This window comes from Caenorhabditis remanei, chromosome III (assembly GCF_010183535.1).
Source record: "Caenorhabditis remanei strain PX506 chromosome III, whole genome shotgun sequence".
NCBI classification, from domain to species: Eukaryota; Metazoa; Nematoda; class Chromadorea; order Rhabditida; family Rhabditidae; genus Caenorhabditis; species Caenorhabditis remanei.
This window is the reverse complement of record NC_071330.1, coordinates 12,081,056-12,105,788: the sequence shown is the minus strand read 5'-3', so window position 1 is coordinate 12,105,788 and position 24,733 is coordinate 12,081,056. Positions and strand designations below refer to the sequence as shown.

Here is a 24,733-nt window from a genome sequence, read left to right as displayed (position 1 = left end):
ATTGATTAACCTTCACGTATCGAGCATGCGTAAATAAATAATAATAATAATAAATAGAAATAGAATAAGAAAATGACAGAGAGAAGAAGAGATTGAAAAAAAGAACAATAAAAGTTAAATGTGATATTCAATTAATAGTAAGAACGTCCAGTTCCTCCTCCTCCGAATCCTCAGCTGGTTGAGCACTGGCAGATGAAGATGGCTCCTACGCCTCATTTGGAGTCACCTGATTCGCGTTGTGAAGATTTCTTATGGTCCGGAAAGCCTGTTGATACTGCAACTGCAGTTGAAGATTCTTGTGATTCTTCTGCATCATCATTTGGAATTGATTTACAGTCCTTGGGAAGTTGAGCAAGGGAGCCGGTGGGAAATTGAAGCCAGCTCCGGTTGGAAGGAGTCCTGGAGTAGGTGACAAGACTGAAGGTTGAACTGGATCCTGAATAGTGAGTGTTGGCGTTGGGACGAGTGTTGGAAGCCCTGGTGACGTTGACGGCGAGATCTGAGCACCGTCGACAGTATCATCAACTGAATCGGGTTTGATGTATTTCAGTATAACTTCCACCACTTCGAGCTGTTCCAATCTCTTTGGAGACCCATATACAAGTCTTTCCCGAGTGATAAACTCCCTCAGACTATCAAATGCATCGTTTTTCTTATTTTTTCTAATCTGGAATCTTTCTTTATCCATTTCTTTTAGCGTCTTTCTGCCTTCACATTTCCGACGGGGTCTCACTGGATACTTCGATTTCAGATCGACTCCATTAAGCACCTCAGCCACGCTCATGAGGACGGCTACTTGTCTGAAAGAGAAAATAGTTGTGAGCAAGTTTTTGAACATTCTGCACTTCGAAAACTCTCATTTTCCTTGCAAATAAAGTTTGAAAACTTACGATTTTAAATCTTCTTCTTTTTCGTATCCTCTTCTGATCAACTCATTTTTGATGTCCCCAACTGCTGCATTGAATTTTTCTGCTACTAGTTGTTTCCTTGATTTCTCCAGTGGAGATGAGGTAGGTTCCATTTTGATTATTCAACTGAAAACAAGAAAAATTAGAAAGAAAATAAAGAAAATATGTAGAAGAAAAATTACAGAAGAACATCAGGAGAAATTGTGAAAAGGAAGAGAGAAAATGTAGACGGCCGATCGAGACGACGGATGGATTCTGAATGAGGAATGATTCTTGGGACGAGTGTTGGAAGTCCTGGATTGTGATGATTAAAAGATTGTGATGATTATCAAATCCGAGAAATATTTTTCTGAAGAAGTCTTCAAGAAATTCAAAATGTTTGAAAAAAAAACTGATTTATTGAAAGAAACTTTCAGATATGATTATTATTGTTATTACAACAAATGACAGAATTAACAATTGCAAGGAATGAAGGAATGACAAAATGAGATGGAGAGAGATTATTGGAGAAAAAGAGATGAGAAAAATAAAATGAGAGAATTATTTTCAGTTGAGAAGATCCACATCTTCTTCCTCACTTTCGTCAGAATCGTCAGCTGGTTGAGCAATGGCAGCTGAAGATGACTCCTCCTCCTCTTCATTGTTTTCCGTATTCTGATTCATGTTTTGGAGGATCTTTTGATACTGCAGCTTGAATTGAATAGCCGCGGGATTCATCATCACTGGCATCATTCGAAACGGAGTTGGTGGCAGTAAGAAGTTGAACATGGGCATTGGTTGGAGAGGGAGTCCATTTTGAAGTATGTTTGGAAGTCCTGGAGTGTGAACTGGTGGTTGCACTGTATCCAGATTTGCGATTGGCGGAGTCGGAACATGTGTTGGAAATCCTGGAGATGTGGTCGTCGAGAGATGATCTTCCTCCACATTTTCTAACTGGGCGTCAACTTTCTCATTGATTGGAAGAGTTTTGATATGTTCCAAAATGATCTCCACCACGTCGAGCTGCTCCATACTAGATCCATCTCCAAGTTCTTTTCGATTGATAAATTCTCTCAAAGAGTGGATAGCATGGTTCTTCTTATTTCTTCTAATTTGCTCTCTTGCCGCTTTTGCCAATTTCTCTTCTTCTCTTGGCATCTTTCCACCATTACATTTCCGACGAGGTTGCACTGGAAACTTGGCCTTCAGATCGTCCCCGCTAAGGATCTCAGCCACGCGCATGAGGACGGCAGGCTGTCTGAAACAAAGAAAAACAGTGAATACACAAGAAAAAACTTTTTAATAAACTCTCAATATGAAAAACTTTGGTTTTTGTGAGAAATTTGAATTCAAAACTTACGATGTGAGATCTTCTCTTTTTCCGTATCCTTTTTGGATCAACTCCTGTTTGATACTCTCCGTCGTCGTTTTGAACGCTTGTGCTCTCCGTTCTTCCGTCAGGCATTTCCTGGATTTCATTTTTTGACCGTCTGGTGAGGTAGATTCCATTTTGAGCGTTCAGCTGAATTGAGCAAAATAAGAAAAAATAGAGAAAACGGGAGAAAGATTACGGTAGAACATCAGTTGAAATGGAAAGAGGGGAAGAGAGAAAAGGTAGTCGACCGATCGGGACGACGGATGGATATAAGAATGATTCTGATTCTTGTCCATCCTCTTCACCTCTTCTCCAAGGGGGCGTGGCCTCTGAGTACCGTGAGAACATCAGTCAGATTCCCACGGTTTCTCATTGTCACAGATGGGGAAGAACGCGTGGGAATATACCTGGTTATGGGTGAGCATGGGAATCCGTGGAAGAGACACTCGAGTTGTGTATGAACTGTGAGAAAATGAGAAAATGAGAGTGTGAGAGAGACTGGGAATAGAAAATCATCGGTCAGATTTTTAAGACAGATTTTTGAGAGAGGAGTAGCGAGCTGATGATTAAAAAGTTTTCGGAATAAAGAACAAAACGAAGGTAGAAAAAGAATCGAAACCTAAAAAAAAGGTTCAAATCGGAATTCAGGCTGTGAAGTTGGATAATAATTTTAATTTTATTGTGTTTTGGCAGAAAAGGATTGAAATGTTTGACGAGAGTGTATCCCTAGCAAGTGGCATATCGATAAAGTGAAGAATTTTTGAATTCGCCTCATTTCAGTGCAAATTTGTTCAATTTTAAGTTGTACACCTAATTCAACAATAACTCTCTAGGGAGTATCCATACACAATAGTTGTGAACTACAAAAATGGAGTTTTTGATCTGAATGATCCATTAAAAACTACTCGATCGACCTGTAACTCCATCTTGAATCGGGATCCTTTCCTAGTGAGTCGAGGCGTACCCGCTAGCAAGAGTTTAGAGCATCCTATCTCGTCTGTTTTTAAAGATATGAAATTTTTTTGAACTGAAGAAATATTCTATGGATATCAAGCTACATTTTGTCAGTTAGCAGCTTTCTGATATTTTCTTTGGGGACCGAGATATACCACGGCGAACAGGCACTGCTAGGTGCGCCTCTATTTCCGTTTTTACGGTATGATTTTTTTTGGCCTGTCCAATTCTTTATCAACACTTTTCCAATCTTTTCAACAATATTCTCATATATCTTTTTCTCAACAACTGATTTCCTGGTCGAACTTTTATGAATTCAGGATGTTCAAGTACACACATCTGTAGCTTGTACATATATACACTGCTCCACATAATGATACGATCAGCACTCAAATGTTCGACAACATCAAATTTTTCGAAATTTTCAAAAATCGTGAAACGTACAAATACCATATCCAGTAAGTCCATAAAAGTAAGGGGTATCAAAATTTTGAGAAATTGGAGCCATACGAGAAAAATTCAATTTTGTGAAAATCGCTGTTTTTCAGTTCCACATAATGATACGATCAGCTGTCAGAAGTTGACTGAAACCGTCCAAACTTATGTAAAAGTAATCTTTTAGTCGATTTTCAGATCAAACAAGCATTCTAAAACTCAAATTCTGTGAAAATTTCAAGCTCGTCCATTTTTTAATGAGCAGGTGTCAAATTCGGATTTGTGATGCATTAAATGACAGAATTGACAGTTTTGAGCTCATGAAAATTATTTTTTTCTAAAACGCTTAAAAATTCAGATAGACAGTGAATTTTTACACATCTGACATCAAGTTTCTACTTCTCTCGCGTTTTTAAAGAAAGTGAGAACTGATTTCAGGATGACAAGTTAACACCAGGGAGGGGAAGAAGGTGACGTTTGGGTTCGTGTGGGCTTTTAACTCGAATTTTATGTTTGACCTCTCTATGAAACTGACCAAGAATTAAACTTTAATCATTTATTTACAAGTAATTCAATTCGGGAAGACTAGAGATTTCACCCAAACGATTAGAACAAATTTGAAATTTATCCGGACACTACGAGATTTTGTTTCGAGTGATTTTTGAAGTTTCAAAAGAAAACTAGGCGTTTCTGAAAGTTTTTTGACTGTTAAAAGTTTATTTAAAAAAATGGAAAGTTGTCCTCTAACTGTCTTGCCTCATAAACAGTCAATCATCCAGGGATTCTTTGGAAGTTATTTTAATTAAGTGTGTGAATGAATGAATGTTCAATTACTTGTTCCCTAAACATTCCACTCACCTTTTCTGACTAAATAAATAATTAAAGTTTCATTCTTGGTCAGTTTCATAGAGAGATCAAACACAAAATTCGAGTTAAAGGCCCGCACGAACCCAAACGTCACCTTCTTCCCCTCCCTGGTGTTAACTTGTCATCCTGAAATCAGTTCTCACTTTCTTTAAAAACGCGACAGAAGTAGAAACTTGATGTCAGATGTGTAAAAATTCACTGTCTATCTGAATTTCTGAGTGTTTTAGGAAAAAATCATTTTCATGAGCTCAAAACTGTCAATCCTGTTATTTAATGCATCACAAATCCGAGTTTGACACCTGCTCATTAAAAAATGGACGAGCTTGAAATTTTCACAGAATTTGAGTTTTAGAATGCTTTTTTGATCTGAAAATCGACTAAAAGATTACTTTTACATAAGTTTGGACGGTTTCAGTCAACTTCTGTCAGCTGATCGTATCATTATGTGGAATTGAAAAACAGCGATTTTCACAAAATTCGATTTTTCTCGTATGGCTCCAACATCTCAAAATTTTGATACCCTTTACTTTTATGGACTTACTGGATATGGTATTTGTACATTTCACGATTTTTGAAAATTTCGAAAAATTTGATGTTCTCGAATTTTTGAGTGCTGATCGTATCATTATGTGGAGCAGTGTATGTATGTTGTGTTCACTCCAATTTCGGTTGCATAGATTTTACCAAACTCCTAGTTCAAAGACATCTTTGCCAAACTCTCCAACTCATCCGTTTTCCTCAATTTATCGCAATCACTCCATCTTTCCAGTGCTAAAAAGTCAGATTTTCGAGGTGTTTATATTGATGGACTGTAACGTGTTAGGGAATACTAATACAAAAAAGTTGTCAACTACAAAAACAAAGCTCCATGCTTGATCTATACAGTCCATAAAAACTTAACATGTGAGACAATCAGGGTTGTGAGACAATCAGGGAGACTGTGACACTTGATAAAAGTTGACCATTTTTAACTGAAAACTGCAAGTGGTCATTGTTAATAGCCAATTCTGTACTACTTTAGATAACAGATGCATATTTTTTACTTGTTGATTGATCCACCTTCCAAATACAACCAAAACCTAAACACTTCATCAGTTCACAGATATTCAGTCTCTGCTCTTTCTCTATTCCCTGCCTCTTACACTCTTGTTTTCTCCCAGGTTTCACTGGTTTGTTTTCTCACATACACAACTCGAGTGTCTCTCTTCCACGGGTTCCCATGCTCACCCATAACCAGGTATATTCCCACTCGTTCTTCCCCATCTGTGACAATGAGCAACCGTGGGAATCTGACTGATGTTCTCACGGTACTCAGAGGCCACGCCCCCTTGGAGAAGAGGTGAAAAGGATGGACAAGAATCAGAATCATTCTTATATCCATCCGTCGTCCCGATCGGTCGTCTACTTTTTCTCTCTTTGCTTTCCCTGTTTCTCCTGATGTTCTACCGTAATCTTTCTCTTATTTTCTTTATTATCTTTCTAGTTTTGCCTATTTTCAGTTGAATCATCAACATGGAGTCTACCTCTCCACTCATTCAAAAAATCAAATCGAGGAAATGCCTGACGGAAGAACGGAGAGCACAAGCGTTTAAAGCGACAACGGAGAGTATCAAACAGGAGTTGATCCAAAAAGGATACGGAAAAAGAGAAGATCTCACATCGTAAGTTTTGAATTTTAATTTCTCACAAAAACCAAAGTTTTTGACATTGAGAGCTTATTAAAAAGTTTTTTCTTGTGTATTCATTGTTTTTCATCTTTTCAGACAGCCTGCCGTCCTCATGCGCGTGGCTGAGATCCTCAACAGGGACGATCTGAAGGCCAAGTTTCCAGTGCAACCTCGTCGGAAATGTAATGGTGGAAAGATGCCAAGAGAAGAGGAAAAGATGGCAAAAGCGACAAGAGAGCAAATTAGAAGAAATAAGAAGAACCATGCTATCCACTCTTTGAGAGAATTTATCAATCGAAAAGAACTTGGAGATGGATCTGGTATGGAGCAGCTCGACGTGGTGGAGACCATTTTGGAACACATCAAAACTCTTCCAATCAATGAGAAAGTTGACGCCCAGTTAGAGAATGTGGAGGATGCTCAGCACTCGGCGACGACATCTCCCGGATTTCCAACACTCGTTCCGACACCGCCAATCGCAAATCTGGATACAGTGCAGCCACCAGTTCTCACTCCAGGACTTCCAAACATACTTCAAAATGGACTCCCTTTCCAAACAATGCCCATGTTCAACTTCTCACTGCCACCAACTCCGTTTCGAATGATGCCAGTGATGATGAATCCCGCGGCTATTCAATTGAAGCTGAAGTATCAGAAGATCCTCCAAAACATGAATCAGAATACGGGAAACAATGAGGAGGAAAAGTCATCTTCAGCTCCCAGTGCTCTGTCAACTGAAGTTCCAATGGAAAGTGAGGAAGAAGATGTGGATCTTCTCAACTGAAAATAACTCTCTCATTTTATTATTCTCATCTCTTTTTCTCTAATAATCTCTCGTTCTGTCATTTTTTTCTTCCTTACCATTGTTAATTCTGTCATTTGTTGTAATAACAATAACTTCTCTCCATCTGAAAGTTTCTTTCGATAAATCAGTTTTTTTTTCAAACATTTTGTATTTATTGAAGACTTCGTTCAGAAAAAAATTATCGGATTTGATAATCATCACAATCAGAATTTACACTACATCTTCCTTTAGCTCTTTAGAATTTAGTAATCGGTATACTGTAGAAATAATTTTGATGACTGTATGGTTTCTATCCTGATAGTGAGATAGATCTAGAGTATACTTATATGTATACCGTATCTGAAATCTACAGTATACCATTGAGTATATTCGTAAATATAGACCTCTACAGAGTCCTCGACACTTTTAAAAAGTGTGGAGAGGATGGACAAGAATCAGAATCGTTCTTGTATCCATTCGTTGTCTCGATCGGTCGTCTACTTTTCTTTACTTTTCATAATTTCTCCTGTTTTCTTTATTTTCTTTCTAATTTTTCTTGTTTTCAGTTGAATCATCAAAATGGAACCTACCTCATCTCCACTGGAGAAATCAAGGAAACAACTAGTAGCAGAAAAATTCAATGCAGCAGTTCAAAAACATCAAAAATGAGTTGATCAGAAGAGGATACGGAAAAGAAGAAGATTTGAAATCGTAAGTTTTTAAACTTTATTTGCAAGGAAAATGAGAGTTTTCAAAGTGCAGAATGTTCAAAAACTTGCTTACAACTATTTTCTCTTTCAGACAAGTAGCCGTCCTCATGAGCGTTGCTGAGATGCTTAATGGAGTCGATCTGAAATCGAAGTATCCAGTGCAATCTCATCGTAAGTGGGGAGGTGGAAGGATGAGGAAAGAAATGGATAAAGAAAGATTCCAGATTAGAAAAAATAAGAAAAACGATGCATTAGATAGTCTGAGGGAGTTTATCACTCGGGAAAGACTTGTAAATGGATCTTCAAAGAGAATGGAGCAGCTAGACGTGGTGGAGGTTATTTTGAAATACATCAAACCCGATTCAGTTGATGATACTGTCGACGACAACGTCACCAGGACTTCGAGCACTCGTACCAATTCCACCACTCACTATTTAGGATTCAGCTCAACCTCCAGTCTTGTCTCTTACTCCAGGACTCCCAGATGTCATTCCAGCCGGAGGCGTCCTTCCTTTCCAACCGGCTCCCAAGCTCAACTTCCCAAGGACTGTAAATCCATTCCAACAGATGATGCAGATGAATCTTCAAAAGCAGTTGCAGTATCAACAGACTTTTCCGACAATGAAAAATCTTCTGAACACCGACCAGGTGACTCCAAATGAAGAGGTGGAGGAGCCATCTTCATCTGCCATTGCTCAACCAGCTGAGGATTCAGAGGAGGAGGAACTGTACGTTCTTAATTGAATATCACATTTTTTTTGTTTTGCCGTTTTTTTTTCAATCTCTCCATCTCGTCTTACAAATATGATTCTTAAAAATAAAAATGTTTCACAATTTCCTATTAAAACTTTACAATTTAATAGCAATAAAATAAAATTGCGGATATTTTTTTATTCTGAATCAGAATTAAAAACAAAACCAGGATGTTTAGTTTCGACAACTTGTTTTTTTTTTCTTTTTTTCCCTAGAGCCACCAGCACCTAATCACTTCATCATCGGCTCCCAATTTCAGTTCACAGACATTCAGTCTCGAATTATTCTCGATTCCTAGTCTCTCACAGACAGTCGTTTTTCTCACATACACAACTCGAGTGTCTCTTCCACAGGTTCCCATGCTCACCCATAACCAGGTATATTCCCACGCGTTCTTCCCCATCTGTGACAATGAGAAACCGTGGGAATCTGACTGATGTTCTCACGGTACTCAGAGGCCACGCCCCCTTGGAGAAGAGGTGAAAAAGGATGGACAAGAATCAGAATCATTCTTATATCCATCCGTCGTCCCGATCGGTCGACTACCTTTTCTCTCTTCCCCTTTCCCCATTTCTCCTGATGATCTACCGTAGTCTTTCTCCTATTTTATTTATTTTCTTTCTAGTTTTTCTTATTTTCAGTTGAACCATCAAAATGGAGTCTACCTCTCCACTCGTTCAAAAAATGAAATCCAGGAAATGCCTGACGGAAGAACGGAGAGCACAAGCGTTCAAAACGACGACGGAGAGTATCAAACAGGAGTTGATCCAAAAAGGATACGGAAAAAGAGAAGATCTCACATCGTAAGTTTTGAATTCAAATTTCTGACGAAAACTAGAACTTTGTTTCAGACAGCCTGCCGTCCTCATGCGCGTGGCTGAGATCCTTAACGGGGACGATCTGAAGGCCAAGTTTCCAGTGCAACCTCGTCGGAAATGTAATGGTGGAAAGATGCCAAGAGAAGAGGAAAAGATGGCAAAAGCGACAAGAGAGCAAATTAGAAGAAATAAGAAGAACCATGCTATCCACTCTTTGAGGGAATTTATCAAGCGAAAAGAACTTGGAGATGGATCTGGTATGGAGCAGCTCGACGTGGTGGAGACCATTTTGGAACACATTCGGACTCTTCCAGTTAATGAGAAAGTCGACACACAGTTAGAGAATGTGGAGGATGCTCAAATCTCGACGACCACATCTCCCGGACTTCCAACACTCGTTCCGACACCTCCTCTCGTCGATCAGGTTCCAGTGCAGCCACCAGTTCTCACTCCAGGACTTCCAAACATCCTTCTTCCTGGAGCTCCTCTTCCTTTCCAACCAATACCCTTGTTCAAATTCCCATTGCCACCAGCACAGTTTCCAATGATGCCAGTCATGATGAATCCTGCGGCTATTCAAATACATCAGCAGTATCAACAGATCCTACAAAACATGAAGAATCTTCAGAAGGAGGAGAAGGAGGCATCGTCATCTCTCAGTGCTCAACCATCCGAAGTTCCAATGGAAAGTGAGGAAGAAGATGTGGATATTCTCAACTGAAAATCATTTTAATTTTTCATCGTTTTTCTCATTGATCTCCCTCCATCTCTGTCACTTTTTGATTCCTTGCCATTATTCGTTCTGTCATTTGTTGTAATAACAATAATAATCATTCCATCTGAAAGTTTCTTTCAATAAATCTGTTTTTTTTTAACAATCCAAATATCCCAATGATTTTTCGTCCAGAAAAAATAACCATCCCGGACTTGAAAGTATACTGCAGTAATAACTTTTATGTCTATGTATAACTCTATTGATATCTAGAGTATTCTTCTATGTATACTGTACCCTAAATCACCAGTATACTCATAAATAATCTGGGAAAACGATAATTTACGTCCACTAGACAAATCAAGAATTCCTCACAGGTTAGTTATTGAAATCATAAATCCCACTACTTCAAACTTCAAAATAATAAATATCCCAATATCCAACCATTTTTTCAATTTTCAGGTCTGTTGGATTACATGAAAACTCTTTAAAGAAATAATCTGATTCCAGTAGTTTTTTTGAAAGTAGATTTAGTAGATAAGGTAAAAATAAAGTGGAGGCAAAAATCACTGGGTAAAATACATTCAACATGCAGTTAGTTCAAATATTCCACGTGGTTGTTGGATTCTCATCCAAATAGTTTTCAATCAATTCGATCAGATCATCTTTCGTTTTTCTATTGGCAGATTTCGGTGCTTCGCAGTGTTCCATTGCCATTTCAAGAAGCTCGGTTTTCTTGAATTTTGACATCTGAATTCAAAAAAAAGATGATCAGTTGAATCACTTAATTTGTTACCTGGTCAGCTGCAATCCACTCTCGAATAGTCATCACTTTCTTTGCATTCGGCTGACTTCCTGACTCTTCTGCTGGTTTTCTTTTTCTACTCTCCGCCTTTGGTTTCACTTTTTCCTCTTTCACTTCGTCAGTCAATCCAAATGTTTCAACAATTTTCTCGATTTGTGGTCCAACTCGTTGAAGGCGATTTGCAATTTGATAGTATGGCTCTAAAATAACGAAAATAATATGAAAAACGCAAACTTGCAAAATTTCGGGCCGGATTAAAATTTTTTCACTAGAATTTTTCTCTGGAAATTTTTCATATTTTTTCTCAAGTATATCTGAAAGAACTCAAAATGCCAAAAATTGCTTCTCGTCGTGCAATTTTTCAGTAAATTTCAATAGAAATTCTCCTCGTAAGAACGTGAAATGCATTCATGAATGTTCAATTTCTTTTTGAAAAACAAATTCCATTCGAGAAGAATTTATATTGAAATGTATTGGAAAATCGCACAACAAACTGCAATTTTTGGCATTTTGAGGTCTCATAATTCGTTTCAGACGTATTTTCAGACATGACACTAAGAGAAATATCTCTTTTCCCTGGCTTCATGAATCGATTCATATCAAAAATCCTAAATTTGGAATTAGTTGCGTCCTCCTTTAAGAATTTTTTCCGAAAGAAAATTGAATTTTTTTTTCAGTACTGAAATTACTGTTGCAACTCTGGAAAAAAGAAAGTGTTCACTCATACCAAGAGTATCCTTTCTCTCGATGAGCTCTTCTCCAGTGGCTTCCAAACAAAGAGCAGATCTTTCCGAGAGAAGACGTGGATTCTCGTAGAAACTCGGGTTGTAACTCATCGTTAATTTCTTCACAAACTGTTTCATTGTATCAATTTGTCCCTCTGTTGGTGGAGATGTTAGAATTGTTTGTTGCTCTTCAAACCGTTTGAAATCGTCGCGAATCTCTTCACGAAATGGGAGCCCGACAAGCATGAATCCTTCGTGAAGCCATTCAGAAGAGTCCACTTGAGCACGTTGCTGTTCCAGGCGAAGCTGAAAAACATGGGAATTGATCAACTCATCACGGTCTCCTATACTGCGAAAAAGAACTGCAAGAAACGTAAAATTTTTTTTCACATTTTTAATTTTTTGCACTGAAAATACAGTATTTTCAGGTTTTCAGACGTCGAAATGGATGAAAAAAAATCCCATCCATCAGAATTGTGAAAAATCAATTTCTCAATCGAATGAACCAAAAAACGTAGTTTTATAAGAAATATACTTTTTTGATGCAGAAAAACCTATTTTCAAAAAATTGAGATTTTCAGCCATTTCAGCCAACAATTATTTTTCTAAAACTTGTAACAGTGTCCTCGAGCACATTTTCTGCAATCGAAAATGTAACTTCGCCAAACAAAATTATACCAACTTTTCCGAAAATCGGGTTTTCTGTATCAAAAAAGTTAATTTCAGACCCAAATTCACGTTTTTTGACTCATTAGATATACAATTAAATTTTACACAATTCTGATGAATGGAACCTTTTTCATAGATTGCGGCGTCTGAAAACCTGAAAATACTGCATTTTCAGTGCAAAAAATAAAAGAGTTGAATTAAAACGTGAAAAAATCGACTTCACGTTTCTTGCAGTTCTTTTTCGCTGTGTGGGAGACCGTGCTCATAAAAATATAATTTGAATACCAAATCTGGTTTTTTATCCTCGATCTCTTCCCCATCATCTCCAAAACTACTCGGTTCAATCAAAGTCATATCCTTTTTGAAAGGAACCAATGCAACAATTCTCATCTTTTGTTTCGATCTACTCTGATATTTGCACACAATTGCTTGTTGTCTAGCCCAGCATCTATCCAGAAGAGCACGATACATATTAGTACTTCCGAGAGTTGTCTGATCATTCGGTTGAATAATTTTCGAAGAGACCACAGAAACTTCTCGATCAACTCTATTCAATGGTACAAAACCGATCACATCGACACCTTTCGAGTCGACTTCATTCATAAATTCATATTGTTCACCATCCAGAATGATTTTTTCGCCTCCCAACACGATTGACTTCTTGAGATCACGACGATTACGAACTGCTTCCTCTTGGAGTAATTCTACAAATTAGTTTCTGATTCTGGCAATCAGTTCATCTAACTCACTACATCTCTGCAAAGTCTTCTGTGTCTCATCGATTGATGTCTCCTCATCATCATTTCCAGCACCCTCTAACTCGGACTTTGCTTTTTTCGACACATATCCAGCAGTCTTCACAATTTTCTCTTCCGTGTCAAATGTGTATTTCTGACTGTGATCCAGAGGTTTCGCTTCCATTACCATAGAGAATCTGAAGAAAAGATAAAGTAAATCTAACAGAGTTGGCCGTTGCAACTCAGAATTTCTCCGGCCCGGAGTTTCAATACAGAAAAATTCCTTTTTTTTTTCGTAAATTTTTTTTAAAGGGTCAACTATTCCCAAATTTCGGATTTTTATATGAATCGATTCAGGAAGCCAAGGAAAAGATAAATTTCTCTTGGTGTCATGTCTGAAACGAGTTATATTACCTCAAAATGTCAAAAATCGCTTCTCGTCGTGCAATTTTTGGCTCCGGGACATTTCGCCACCAGACGTTTCGCCGCCAAAAAATGGAGAATTTTCAAAGCTTTATAGGGAAAAAAACATACCACTAGTACGCTTTGATTAGGCTAATTAAAGTTATGTGCTTTTTTTCCTATAAAGCTTTGGAAATTCTCCATTTTTTGGTGGCGAAATGTCCGGTAGCGAAATGTCCCGGAGCCCAATTTTTCAGTACATTTCAATAGAAATTATCCTCGTACAGACGAGGAGATCTTCTATGGAAATGACTGAAATACTGCATGAAGTGAAGCGATTTTTGGTATTTAGAGGTCTAATAACTCATTTCAGACACATTTTCAGATATGACACCAAGAGAAATTTATCTTTTCCTTGGCTTCCTGGATTATTTCATATCAAAAATCCTTAATTTGGGAATAGTTGTGTCCTCCTTTGAGAATTTTTAAAGAAAAAATTGGAAAATTTTCGGAAAAAAGCATTTTTTCAGCACTGAGGCCGGAGAAATTCTGATTTCGGCTCAGCCCGTAGCAACTCTGCTTTAAAATTAGAAGTGAAGAGCATTCTACATACACAGAGACATCGAAGTTGACACCAGGTCCAATGTTCACAGTAAGTGATGCATGTGATCGTTGAGCTGTAATTTTCTGACGAATGCGAGCGGCTGCGTCACATTCCGTACTGAACACTTCAGTGTCTAGTTGATACTGAAAACAACTGGAATTATCATAGATATGATATCACTTCATACCCATGGTTCTTTACTTTTCTCTTCTTTGCTAGTCGGTTTATATCCGTCTTCCGGTAAGATTATCACTGAAAACTCTCCCAGTGTTTTACGATGTCCAAGACCGATTATTTTGGTGACAGCAGTCTTGGTGCGCTTCTGAAACGGATAACATCAAATATAGAATGAGATTCGAAATCACTGACGAAATAAGAAGACTCCCAGAAGTCGTCACGACCGAATGGATTCCGGTTGTTAGTCAGATAAATAACTGATTGATGACGAGTATTCGGACAACTTGCGAACACACGTTTACAGTAATTGAGGACATTCGATAGATCTGATTCGTGATGTCCGCCAGTTAGATTAGAGACAGCCGATGGAAGATCTTCTGAAAATAATTGAAGATTTATGAATGAATTCATTCATTTAATACAGAGTTGCAACGTCTTGGCCCGGAATTTCAGTACTGAAAAAAATTCAAAAATTTTTTTCGAAAATTTTCCGATTTTTTCGGTAAAAATGCTTGAAGAGGGACACAGCTATTCCCAAATCAATGATTTTTGATATGAATCAATTCAGGAAGCTAAGGAAAAGATAAATTTCTCTTGGTATCATATCTGAAAATGAGTCTGAAGCGAGTTATGAGACCTTAAAATGCCAAAAATCGCTCCTTGTCGTGCAATTATTTAGTACATTTCAATAGAAATTATCCTCGTCTGTAAGTGAAAGGCATTCATGAATGTTCATTTTTCGAATTTTTATCGAAATTTTTTTTGAAAATATTCCTTTTGAGGAGAATTTCTATTACTGAAAAATTGCACGACTAGGAGCGATTTTTAGCATTTTGAGGTCTTATAACTCGCTTCAGAAGCATTTTCAGACATATTTAACACCAAGAGAAATGTCTCTTTTCCTTGGCTTCCTGAATCGATTTATATCGAAAATCCTTAATTTGGGAGTAGATGTGCCCCCCCCCCCTTGAAGATGTTTTCTCCGAAAAAATAGGAAAATTTTCGAAAAAATTTTTTTCAGTATTGAAATTCCGGCCCGTTGCAACTCTGCATTTAACACACCTTCCTCTCTGATTTCTTTGATTGTGTTGACTTCTTCTTGTCCGAGAACGCCCATTGGCACCAGTAATGTACTGTTTTCTAGTCCCTCGGTTTCAGAGTTTTTCTAAAGAATCAGAAATCAGTCAACTTTTTAAAAATCTTTCGCAACATACAGTTCCAGTAACTATAATTCCGATGTGATTGTTCAAACTTCTCGAACAACAAACTCGAACCATTTCATCTAGAACCAACTTCAAAGCTGCTTGAAACTCCGGAACTTCTCCTTCTTTCGTTGTCTCAAACATCGCTGGATTACCATCAATTACGAAAAACGTGTATTTCTTATTGGCGGTTCCCTCGAAGTCATCATCTTCGTATCGCGTCTCATCCATCTAATTCGTTGAAAATTAAATTTCGAACGGAAATTTGGAAATATAAAGTGAAAAATACACTTTGGTAGTGAAGAAACTAATAATGGCTTCTATTTTTATCAATGGGGAAGAGCAAACATGATACAAACATAATTTTAAGCTCCAATTAATGAAAATTAAACAGAAATTAATTGATGGTTTTAACATCGGAGCATAAAGATAAGCCAGTTCCATACGATTCGCACGCGAGATACTTTTTTATCCTGTTAACGATCATTGATTCTCCAGCGTTCTGAAAGAGATTAATAAAAGAAGGATTCAAAAAAATAATTTGTTGTGAAATCTTACTTTTCTGTGAGTTGTGCAAATTTGAAGAGTAGTCTCGACGTCAAGAAGATAACGAACGAATTCTCATCCTTCACGATTCTTGTTTTGAATTCACAAGTTGACTCATTTCATCTAAACAACTGAAAAGCAAACCTGAATGCAACGGCATGATATCTGAATACAAAATCACCCAGTTGGCTATCAACTTGAAAATCGTTTATATTCTGTTTGAAAATGTCGGAAAATTGAATGTTTTCAGACATCAAAACGAAAAGGTGCGAATCTTGGCAACATTTGTTTGTTCAAACTTGCGAAATCGTCATGCCAACCTCATTTTTCCTCCGTCTGCGTCTCCTCAACGGTTCAACTTACCACACTATCAAATGTCTCTCGAATTACAATAGTTTCTCGGCATTCTGCATATAGACAAAGTTCAGTGTCCGAACTTCTTGTTGCCATGTACGGACTACTTCAGCTGCTCTACTTGATTTACTACCACCAAGAATTTGAGAAATCAGTATTTAAAGTGGGAGTGCATTGAGGAGATTGACACGTCGAATTGAGAAAAGAAGACTAAATTGATGACATAGTTTAATCTTTTGATTAGCAGAAAAAGGATTTCATAGAAAACCAGAAACATTAACGCGTTAAGATGTGGAATTTCAATTGTATAAAAATCTCTCCGATTTGTTTGAAGAAGTTAATCTGGAAACGATGAGACGTTTGTCCTGTTTCATTAAATGTTTTTAATTTCTTGATAATTGATTGCGGACCTATAAAATCAGACGTCAGAGAATCGGCGCTTTTTTTCTTTTGTGAACGCATTTTTGACGCTATTCTCGGTTGTTCTTTCACTCTTATATCAATGCCTCTATCTTCCAATTACTCAAAAAGGTTTTTAAAAATAGATTTCCATCCGTGTCGATATTTGATTTGACATTAGACTCCTCTACTACATCGAGATGAGCATCGCTCATTACTACCCGCATTGTACTCAGAGTAAGACATCTGAAATCTTCAAATTTAGATTTGGGAAAGTTTAGAAGGCTTGAAGACACATTTTGCAGCGTTGCCACAGTTAAAATTTCCAAAAATAACAAAAAATTAATAGAAATAAAAATATTGCAAATACGCTCTAGCGTCACGTGTTAGAGAGAAGAGACGCAGATTTATGAGTCCTGGCTGGAGTTTTAAAACGAATTTGGTGGTTTTTTGTTATTATTTCTTTGATTTTTCCATTATATTCGAACGATTTATGCATTTTTTGGTGAAAACAAACCAAGCAAAGTTGGAAATCACTGATTTGGGATACTTTTTGCACCGAAAATTGATATAATTGAGGAATTAGAAAAGAGAAGCCAAAAACACCATTCTGAATAAAAAATAGCCACAAGTTTTTTTTTAAATCGCAGAGTTTCGAATAGAAAACCGAATTTATTGAAACAGAATTTCAGAAAATTAGTTATTACAACAAGAAACAGATAGAATGAGACAAAGAATTGTGAGATCGTCAGAAATTCTTTTAAAAACATGTAAATACTCGAATACTAGTTGAGAACGTCCACGTCTTCATTATCGCAATCCATTGAACATACTTCTGACTTCGACCGACTGCTCTGATTTGGCTGCAATTTATTCCCCATGTTTTGGAGAATACTCTGGAAGTTGAAGTTCATTTGCAGAGCTGCGGGGTTCATGGGCCACACAGGAGCAGCAGGAACTGAAGGCAGAAGGAAAGGTGAAGCTGGAAAGAATTGGATAGGGGAAACAGTCTGATTGATTTCGAAATTTCCAGATGGAGCGACGAAGGGAAACATTTTTTGTTGACCAGCCATATCAGCTTGCTTAGCAGCTGGTGAAGATGGGACCATTGTTGGGAAAGTGGGTAGAAGGCAGCCAGATTTAGCGATGACTGGGAGCATTGTGGAGTCAGAAACCGGGACTTTGGGGTCCGATGGCGAGACAGGTGTAGGTGTGAATTTGTTGGGAAGAGTCTTCAAATAGTCGAGCGTGATTAGCAATGTTTGCAGATGTTCGTCTTTCGATCTCGTGTCGGTGATGTCGACTAGCGCTTTTGAAAAGTTGAAGTCGGGGTGTAAGAACTGGAAAAAAAAAGTGGAAAAGATGGAGAAGTTTCCTGTCCCGAATGATCGGAAAGAACTTCATTCATTCTTGGGGTTGTGTGCGTATTACAGGAATTTTGTTCTGAATTTCGCAGCGATTGCGGCACCGCTGACGCCCTTGACGTCTGCGAAGGTTGCATGGAGATGGGGTGAGGAGCAGCAAAAGGCGTTTGATGAGCTCAAGAGAAGAATGTGCTCCGCTCCAGTGCTGGCGCAGCCAGATATTGGAGCGGCGAGAAGTCTGGAGAGACCGTTTTGTATATTTACTGACGCGTCTGGGTATGGTATTGGAGCTGTGTTGGCACAGATGGGAGCAGATGGAATGATCCATCCGATCGCGTTTGCGTCGAAGTCACTAACGGCAGCGGAGAAAAATTATCACGTGAGTGATAAGGAGGCGTTGGCCGTGCTGTTTGCGACCAGAAGATTCAAACACTTCATTTTTGGGTGTGCAACGACGGTCTATACAGATCATCAGCCGTTGACAAGTCTTTTCAAGACTAAGAATCTCGCAGACCGCTTGCTGAGATGGTCTATGGAAATGCAAGATTTCGCATTGAATATTGTGTACTTGAAAGGGAAAGCAAATGTAGTTGCTGATGCGTTGTCCAGGGGAGGAGCGCAGGAGACGGAGGAGATGAGAGAAACTCAGGAGCAAGCAAGAATGGACATTGTCCGAGTGGTCAATGAAGTCGCGCTTTTGAATGAAGCGGAGAGAAAAAATAGAGGATGGAGAGTATTATTGGAGAAAGATGAGCGCTGGAAGAGAATTATCGGAAAAATTGAAAAAGGGGAACAGGAGGGCGAAGTGGACGTTCCGTATGAAGGGAAAAAGGAACTTCGAGAATTTATGTTGATCGAAGGGGACTTGATGAAAGTCACGAAGTATGGAGCGACTATGTGTGTCGTGCCGGGGGAGAAACAGAAGGAGGTGTTCCTTGAGGCTCACGGAGGTACCTTTGGAGGACATTGGAGCCCAGCGAAAGTGACTGCCATGTTGCTGAAGAAATATTGGTGGCCCAGAATGAAGGCGCTGATCACTAAATGGTCAAGAGAGTGCCAGCAGTGTCTGTGCGGGAACGCCAAACAGATTATGACCTCACCGCTGACACCATTTGAAGCGAGTGAGCCATTGGAGATCGTGGCACTTGATTTATTGGACTTGGGGAGAAGTAGTGCAGGGAATCGTTATGTGTTGAGTATAGTAGATTTGTTCAGCAGATATGCAGGTGCATGCGCGATTCCGGACAAATCTGCCGAGACGGTAGCAAGAGCGTTCGTGGAGAATTGGATGCTGAAGGAAGGGAGAATTCCGAAAGCGATCCTTACGGATCAAGGATTGGAATTTGCAAACGCGACTTTTGAGAAGGTCGCAAAAATGGCAAATGTCCGTATAATTCAAACCAAGGGGTACCATTCTAGAATGAATGGAGCTGTTGAAAGGTTCAACAGAACTATCCAGACGGTTCTGAAAAAGATTACGGTGATCCCGACGGACTGGGATGAGCGGCTACCGTATGCGGTGTTTGCGTATAATGCATGTAAGCATGAAGCGACGGGGGAGAGCCCACATTATTTGATGTACGGCAGAGACGCTAGGATTCCGTTGAGAACGGATCCAAAAGAGCTGGTGGGGAAGTATCAGGTGGACGTGGACGAGTACAAATTCCGCCATGCGGAGCAAATGAATATGGCTCACGAGGAAGCAAGAGCACATATTCGGCGAGAGCAGGAGAAAGCGAAAAAGTACTTTGATGAAAAGAACAAGGTTCACCAGAGGGTGTTTCCGGTGGTCGGGGATAGGGTGTTGGTAAAAATTCCGGCGGAGAAGCTGGGATCTCGGAACCCGAAGTTGGCAAATGATTGGCAAGGGCCATACCGGGTGATAAACACCACAGCAAACTCGGCGGAAGTGCAGATTATTGGGGGAGGAGAGAAACTGTGGATACCGTGGGAACAACTTCGGAAAGTTCCGAAGGAAGTACCGGAGATACAGTGCAAGACCGCGGCGGTGCGTGGAAAGAGGGGGAGACGCGGTGGCACGGCGGGGGACGCGGCAAATGTGCAGACGGTGATTAGTGAAGAAAATGGTGATATTTGCAGAGACGTGATCGAGATGGGATGTGTCTGTGAAGGAGGGAAGTGTGGAATAAAGGAAGGGGGGATCGATGCGGCATCGACAAAGGAGATGGCCCTGCAACTGTTGGCAAGGAAAAAAGGTGTGCCAATGGAGGAGTTCCATCTGGTTCGTCATTTGGAGAGCTTCCAACAGGAAGTTTCCGACGGCGAAAAAGAGATCGCTCTTCGTCGTTTCGCCCGCAAATGTCCTGCAGTCGCAGAGGCGGTGATGAAGGGGAGTGAGAGTGCGGCTGGGTGGCAAACCGTCGTGGATGTGCTGAAGTCAGAGGTGATGGAGCGGAATGCGAAGAAAAAGACCAAGATCGGAACGGATATGGTGGTAGTCGGACCCAGAGTGGAGGCGAGGGGGCCAGGGGTTCTCGAGTATCGAGAGAATACGATGGTTGGATGGGCAGAGAGATTCGATTGGGAAGCAGTTGAAGAGGTCGTGCTGTTGGTCGGGGTTACGACCGACGAGGAAGCGAACAGCAAACGACTGGAGTTTGTAGAGTCCATCGCTAAGGAGGCTCAGAAGGTGTTCCTGATTCTGGATGGGTTGCAATGTCCGTTCGGGAAGGTGGCCGAGGTGACTGACAAATGGCGCATTTGGCTCAAAACTGCAGTCAACGTGGAAATGGTCGACCCACTGATGCCCGTCGGAACACACCAAACTCCGCTCATCTTGGAAAAATGGGATCACAAATCGTTGGAGTCGATCGGCAAATATCTGTTGCTGGCATTACCAAATCATACGATTGGAACTCGACTGAAGACGACACCCAAGGCTCTTCCAAACGGATTGAAGAGAGACTTCAACCCAGGACGCCCGGCAGCCCAGAGGGGGGGGAAGTGGCCCCGCCTCAACCCCATGTCCACGGAAACACACGGAATCACAGAAGGCAAAGGAAATGAATATACGCGTGGCAACCGTAAACCCCACTCCACATCATGAAAGCCTATATAAGATCGAACTCTGTGATAAAATTTAGTTTTGCTTTTGATAAGCACGCGAATAAACCGTCCTTGTGTTGTAAGTTTCTTTTCTTTTCAGATCCTCAAAGTCTGTTTCTGTCCTAACCGATAGAAATAGATAACTAGAATAAATAAATAAAAACTAGAGTTCGCTGTCCAAAGTCACTCACCTTTGCGCTACGGTTCCCAACTCATTCCTCATGATAAAATCCTTCAAATTCTTGAGAGCATCGGCCTTCTGCATCCTTCTGAACTGCATTTTCCCCGCTCTCGCTTTTCGTCGCCCAACGGCTTCTATTAAGTTTTTCATAGGGACATCAGTTGGGTATTTCTGCTTCAAGTCGACTTCAGCGACAACTCGGGCTGCACAAAAGAGCACATCATTCTGACTGAAAATTAATAAGAATTTATAAAATGTTATTGAGAATTTCCTTTCACTTACGACTTCAGATCTTTCTCCGTTGCGTATCCCTGCTGAATCAACTCATCCTTAATATCCTTGACTGCTTTATTGATTCCCTCGTGTCTTCTTTTCTCCATCAAATTTTTTCTTGATATCTCAATCGGGAAGGCGAGTGGGGAAGCGGTAGAGTCCATGATGTAGCTGGAAACCTTTAGGCTAAAAAAATTATGAAACCGAACTAATATCAGTGGGGAAAGAGAAGAAACAAGAAGTTCGATATAGGTGAAGATCAACCTGGATCTAAATTAATGGAGAAAAACAATAGACGACCGATTTGGACGGCGTCTGAATGTAAGAATGAATCCAATTATGACTGATTCTCTGGAAACCTCCCCGAGTGGGCGTGGCTTGCTTGTCTGATAATCTACGCGTATACTGATAGTATACTCTAGATTTAGGATGCGGTATACTCTAGATACCTCGCATTATACACACGGTATACTGTAGTCATAAAAGTTATTTCTACTGTATACCAATCAGCTGTCTAGAAATGGTGCAAACTAGATTATGAGCTATTAGAGAGTGATTTTTGTGTTTTAAAGAAACACAAAATTAAAAGAAAAACTGATTTATTGAAAGAAACTTTCAGATGGATAGATTATTATTGTTATTGCAACAAATGACAGAAAGAATAATGGCAAGGAATCAAAAAATGACAGATAGACATAGATGGAGAGAGATCATTGGGAGAAATGAATGAGAACATTTTTAAAATTTAAATGTGTTTTTTTTTTCAAATGAGGAGATCCGAAGAATTCTCTCTTTCAATAGGAACTTCACTCGGACGAGAACTACCAGCTCGAGACAAATCTTCCTCTTTAATTTGGATTTCCTCAGCTGCCTTCTGAATACTTGCGCGGTTCTGGAGCATTCGTTGGCACTCAATCTGAATCTGGTGCTGGATTTCAAGAGCGATGGGATCCAGCATTGGAAATGGGGTCCCAGTCCATGGGAAGTTGAACTGTGGGACCGGTGGCAGAAGGGCTCCAGTTGAAAAAACATCTGGGAGTATTGGAGAGGGAGATCCGACTGGTGATGAGACTGGATCCTGCTGACCGATTGGTGGAGTTGGAATCAGTGTTGGAAGAGATGGAGATTGTGGGGAAGTTGTGGGGGCGATTCTTCCCAGCAACGAATCAATATTAAATGCACCGGTAGGTCGGCGCGGCAGGGAGGAAGATGTCGGTATCGTTGTGATTGGAGGCGAAATCTGTCCGAACGGTTGCTGGACTGAAGTTGGTGTGACAATATTGCTGACTGGGAGAGTTCGGATATGTTCCAAAATGATGCGAACCACTTCAAGCTGCTCCAGTCTCCCCGTAGATCCATATACAAGTTTTTTCCGATTGATGAACTCCCTCAGACTATCGATGGCAGCGTTCTTTTTGTTCCTTCTCATCTGCTCTCTTGTCGCTTTGACTACCTTTTCCGTTTCTCTTGTCATCTTTCCACCTTCACTTTTCCGACGAGGTTGCTCTGGAAACTTGGCCTTCAGATCAACTTGATTCAAAGTCTCGGCGACCAGCATCAATACGGCTGGCTGTCTGAAAAAGATGGTGGGAGGATTAAGTGAAAAACTTTTAACTTTTTATGGTTTCAATTAATACTAAAATTCAAAACTTACGATGTGAGAACTTCTCCATTTCCGAATCCTCTCAAGATCAGCTCCTTCTTGATATTGTCGACTACTGCAATGAACGCATTGTTTCTCCGTTCCTCTGCTAGTTGCTTCCGCGATTTCTCCCTTTGGACGATTGGACGATTATATCCATGATAGTTCTACTGAAAATAAATTTGTTGATAGTTCTGCTGAAAATAATACTGAAAATAAAACAATGGTGGAGAAGTAATTGAAAGAAAAACAAATAAATTTGACAGATTACGGTAACAATAATGAAAAAGGGAAGAGAGAAAAAGTAGACGACCGATCGGGACGACGGATGGGTATAAGAATGATTCTGATTCTTGTCCATCCTCTCCACCTCTTCTCCAAGGGGGCGTGGCCTCTGAGTACCGTGAGAACATCAGTCAGATTCCCACGGTTTCTCATTGGCACAGATGGGGAAGAACGCGTGGGAATATACCTGGTTATGGGTCAGCATGGGAACCTGTGGAAGAGAGACACTCGAGTTGTGTGTGAACTGTGAGAAAATGAGGGTGTGAAAGACAGGGAATAGAGAAAAATTAGCAGTGGAGAAATGATGAGCTGATAATTTAAAATAATCAAAGGATAGTATATAGAAGGGAGCTAGAAACAAGGAAAAGGAAAAAAGATAAAAACGAGGAATAAGATTGAAGAACTGAAAAAATATGCACAATCGACAGATCATAAAGATTGTTCCTCTAGCATTTTTCAGTTGAAATTGTTCTACTTTGATAGTGCACCCGTATCCCCGGATTGTCCTAAATGTCATCTGATTATGGGTTTTGTAGAACACAAGTAGAGCTTCATTTTTGTAGTTCACAATTTATTTCCACGAACTTTTCCCAAAAAGTTAAAACAACTTATCCCATGTCTCACTATTTTGTATTAAAGTGCAAATAACTCTCCAATGACAGCACATACAAAACAGTTGTCAATTACAAAAATGAAGCTCAACTTTTGATCTACAAACTTCGTGAAGAGTTGAAGTCATATTACTATTTTTGACATTGGGGCTTAATCTCAAAATTGTCCGATTTTCTTTTCAAGTGCCACAGTCTTTCACTAGGAAGTACTGTAGTACATGATGTGGATTTTCTCAGGAGGACATCTCACCAGTTTTGCTAAAAAAAAGATTCAGAGAATTAAGAAAGGAATTCAACATTTCTTCTGAAAACTTCACGTTTCTGGAAACACAATATTTTACTACAAGATCTAAAAGTTGGGATTGGAGTATTAATGAAGAACTTTGAAAAAGTGTGCTAGTTGAAGTCTTCCTTCGACCCGTCTTGTGAAACAATCTGCTTTCTATATTCAATAAGTTTTGACCAGTGTCTAGCAGGGGCACGGTCTTTTTGGTCCTGATTCCTTTATATCAACTTTTCATTATTTTTTCCAATTCTAATCATTTCATCAGTTCACGCTTCTGAAAATCAGTCTTTCGTTATTCTATATTCCAATGTCTATCACGCTCTCATTTTCTCACAATTCCAGTGTCTCTCTTCCACAGGTTCCCATGCTCACCCATAACCAGGTATATTCCCACGCGTTCTTCCCCATCTGTGACAATTAGAAACCGTGGGAATCTGACTGAT

General features: G+C 39.6%; 8 protein-coding genes across 8 annotated transcripts; 2 read left to right on the top strand and 6 right to left on the bottom strand.

The window, feature by feature from the left end:
- Window positions 1-205: 205 nt before the first annotated feature.
- GCK72_010938 (uncharacterized protein) lies at window positions 206-1,021 on the bottom strand (the record flags this gene model as incomplete). Its single annotated transcript, XM_053728120.1, has 2 exons — window positions 206-800; window positions 891-1,021. The coding sequence occupies 2 exons, from the start codon at window positions 1,019-1,021 to the stop codon at window positions 206-208; spliced, it is 726 nt and encodes a 241-aa protein (XP_053587697.1).
- A 433-nt stretch (window positions 1,022-1,454) lies between these two features.
- Window positions 1,455-2,396, bottom strand: GCK72_010937 (uncharacterized protein; the record flags this gene model as incomplete). Its single annotated transcript, XM_003111764.2, has 2 exons — window positions 1,455-2,145; window positions 2,248-2,396. The coding sequence occupies 2 exons, from the start codon at window positions 2,394-2,396 to the stop codon at window positions 1,455-1,457; spliced, it is 840 nt and encodes a 279-aa protein (XP_003111812.2).
- Window positions 2,397-6,030: 3,634 nt separating this feature from the next.
- GCK72_010936 (uncharacterized protein) lies at window positions 6,031-6,969 on the top strand (the record flags this gene model as incomplete). The annotated part of the gene is made up of 2 exons (XM_003111522.2): window positions 6,031-6,179; window positions 6,282-6,969. 2 exons carry the CDS (start codon window positions 6,031-6,033, stop codon window positions 6,967-6,969), a joined length of 837 nt encoding a protein of 278 aa, XP_003111570.2.
- Window positions 6,970-7,609: 640 nt separating this feature from the next.
- GCK72_010935 (uncharacterized protein) lies at window positions 7,610-9,971 on the top strand (the record flags this gene model as incomplete). Its single annotated transcript, XM_003111557.2, has 5 exons — window positions 7,610-7,680; window positions 7,771-7,850; window positions 8,125-8,407; window positions 9,128-9,235; window positions 9,284-9,971. The coding sequence occupies 5 exons, from the start codon at window positions 7,610-7,612 to the stop codon at window positions 9,969-9,971; spliced, it is 1,230 nt and encodes a 409-aa protein (XP_003111605.2).
- Window positions 9,972-10,562: 591 nt separating this feature from the next.
- Window positions 10,563-15,514, bottom strand: GCK72_010934 (uncharacterized protein; the record flags this gene model as incomplete). Its single annotated transcript, XM_003111539.2, has 10 exons — window positions 10,563-10,712; window positions 10,759-10,967; window positions 11,495-11,798; window positions 12,447-12,865; window positions 12,911-13,095; window positions 13,914-14,047; window positions 14,092-14,226; window positions 14,274-14,458; window positions 15,144-15,246; window positions 15,296-15,514. The coding sequence occupies 10 exons, from the start codon at window positions 15,512-15,514 to the stop codon at window positions 10,563-10,565; spliced, it is 2,043 nt and encodes a 680-aa protein (XP_003111587.2).
- A 1,853-nt stretch (window positions 15,515-17,367) lies between these two features.
- GCK72_010933 (uncharacterized protein) lies at window positions 17,368-17,742 on the bottom strand (the record flags this gene model as incomplete). Its single annotated transcript, XM_053728119.1, has 1 exon — window positions 17,368-17,742. One exon carries the CDS (start codon window positions 17,740-17,742, stop codon window positions 17,368-17,370), a length of 375 nt encoding a protein of 124 aa, XP_053587696.1.
- Window positions 17,743-21,199: 3,457 nt separating this feature from the next.
- On the bottom strand, window positions 21,200-21,630 carry GCK72_010932 (uncharacterized protein; the record flags this gene model as incomplete). Its single annotated transcript, XM_053728118.1, has 2 exons — window positions 21,200-21,422; window positions 21,476-21,630. The coding sequence occupies 2 exons, from the start codon at window positions 21,628-21,630 to the stop codon at window positions 21,200-21,202; spliced, it is 378 nt and encodes a 125-aa protein (XP_053587695.1).
- A 599-nt stretch (window positions 21,631-22,229) lies between these two features.
- Window positions 22,230-23,598, bottom strand: GCK72_010931 (uncharacterized protein; the record flags this gene model as incomplete). The annotated part of the gene is made up of 3 exons (XM_003111722.2): window positions 22,230-23,040; window positions 23,121-23,275; window positions 23,581-23,598. 3 exons carry the CDS (start codon window positions 23,596-23,598, stop codon window positions 22,230-22,232), a joined length of 984 nt encoding a protein of 327 aa, XP_003111770.2.
- Between the last annotated feature and the right edge of the window lie 1,135 nt (window positions 23,599-24,733).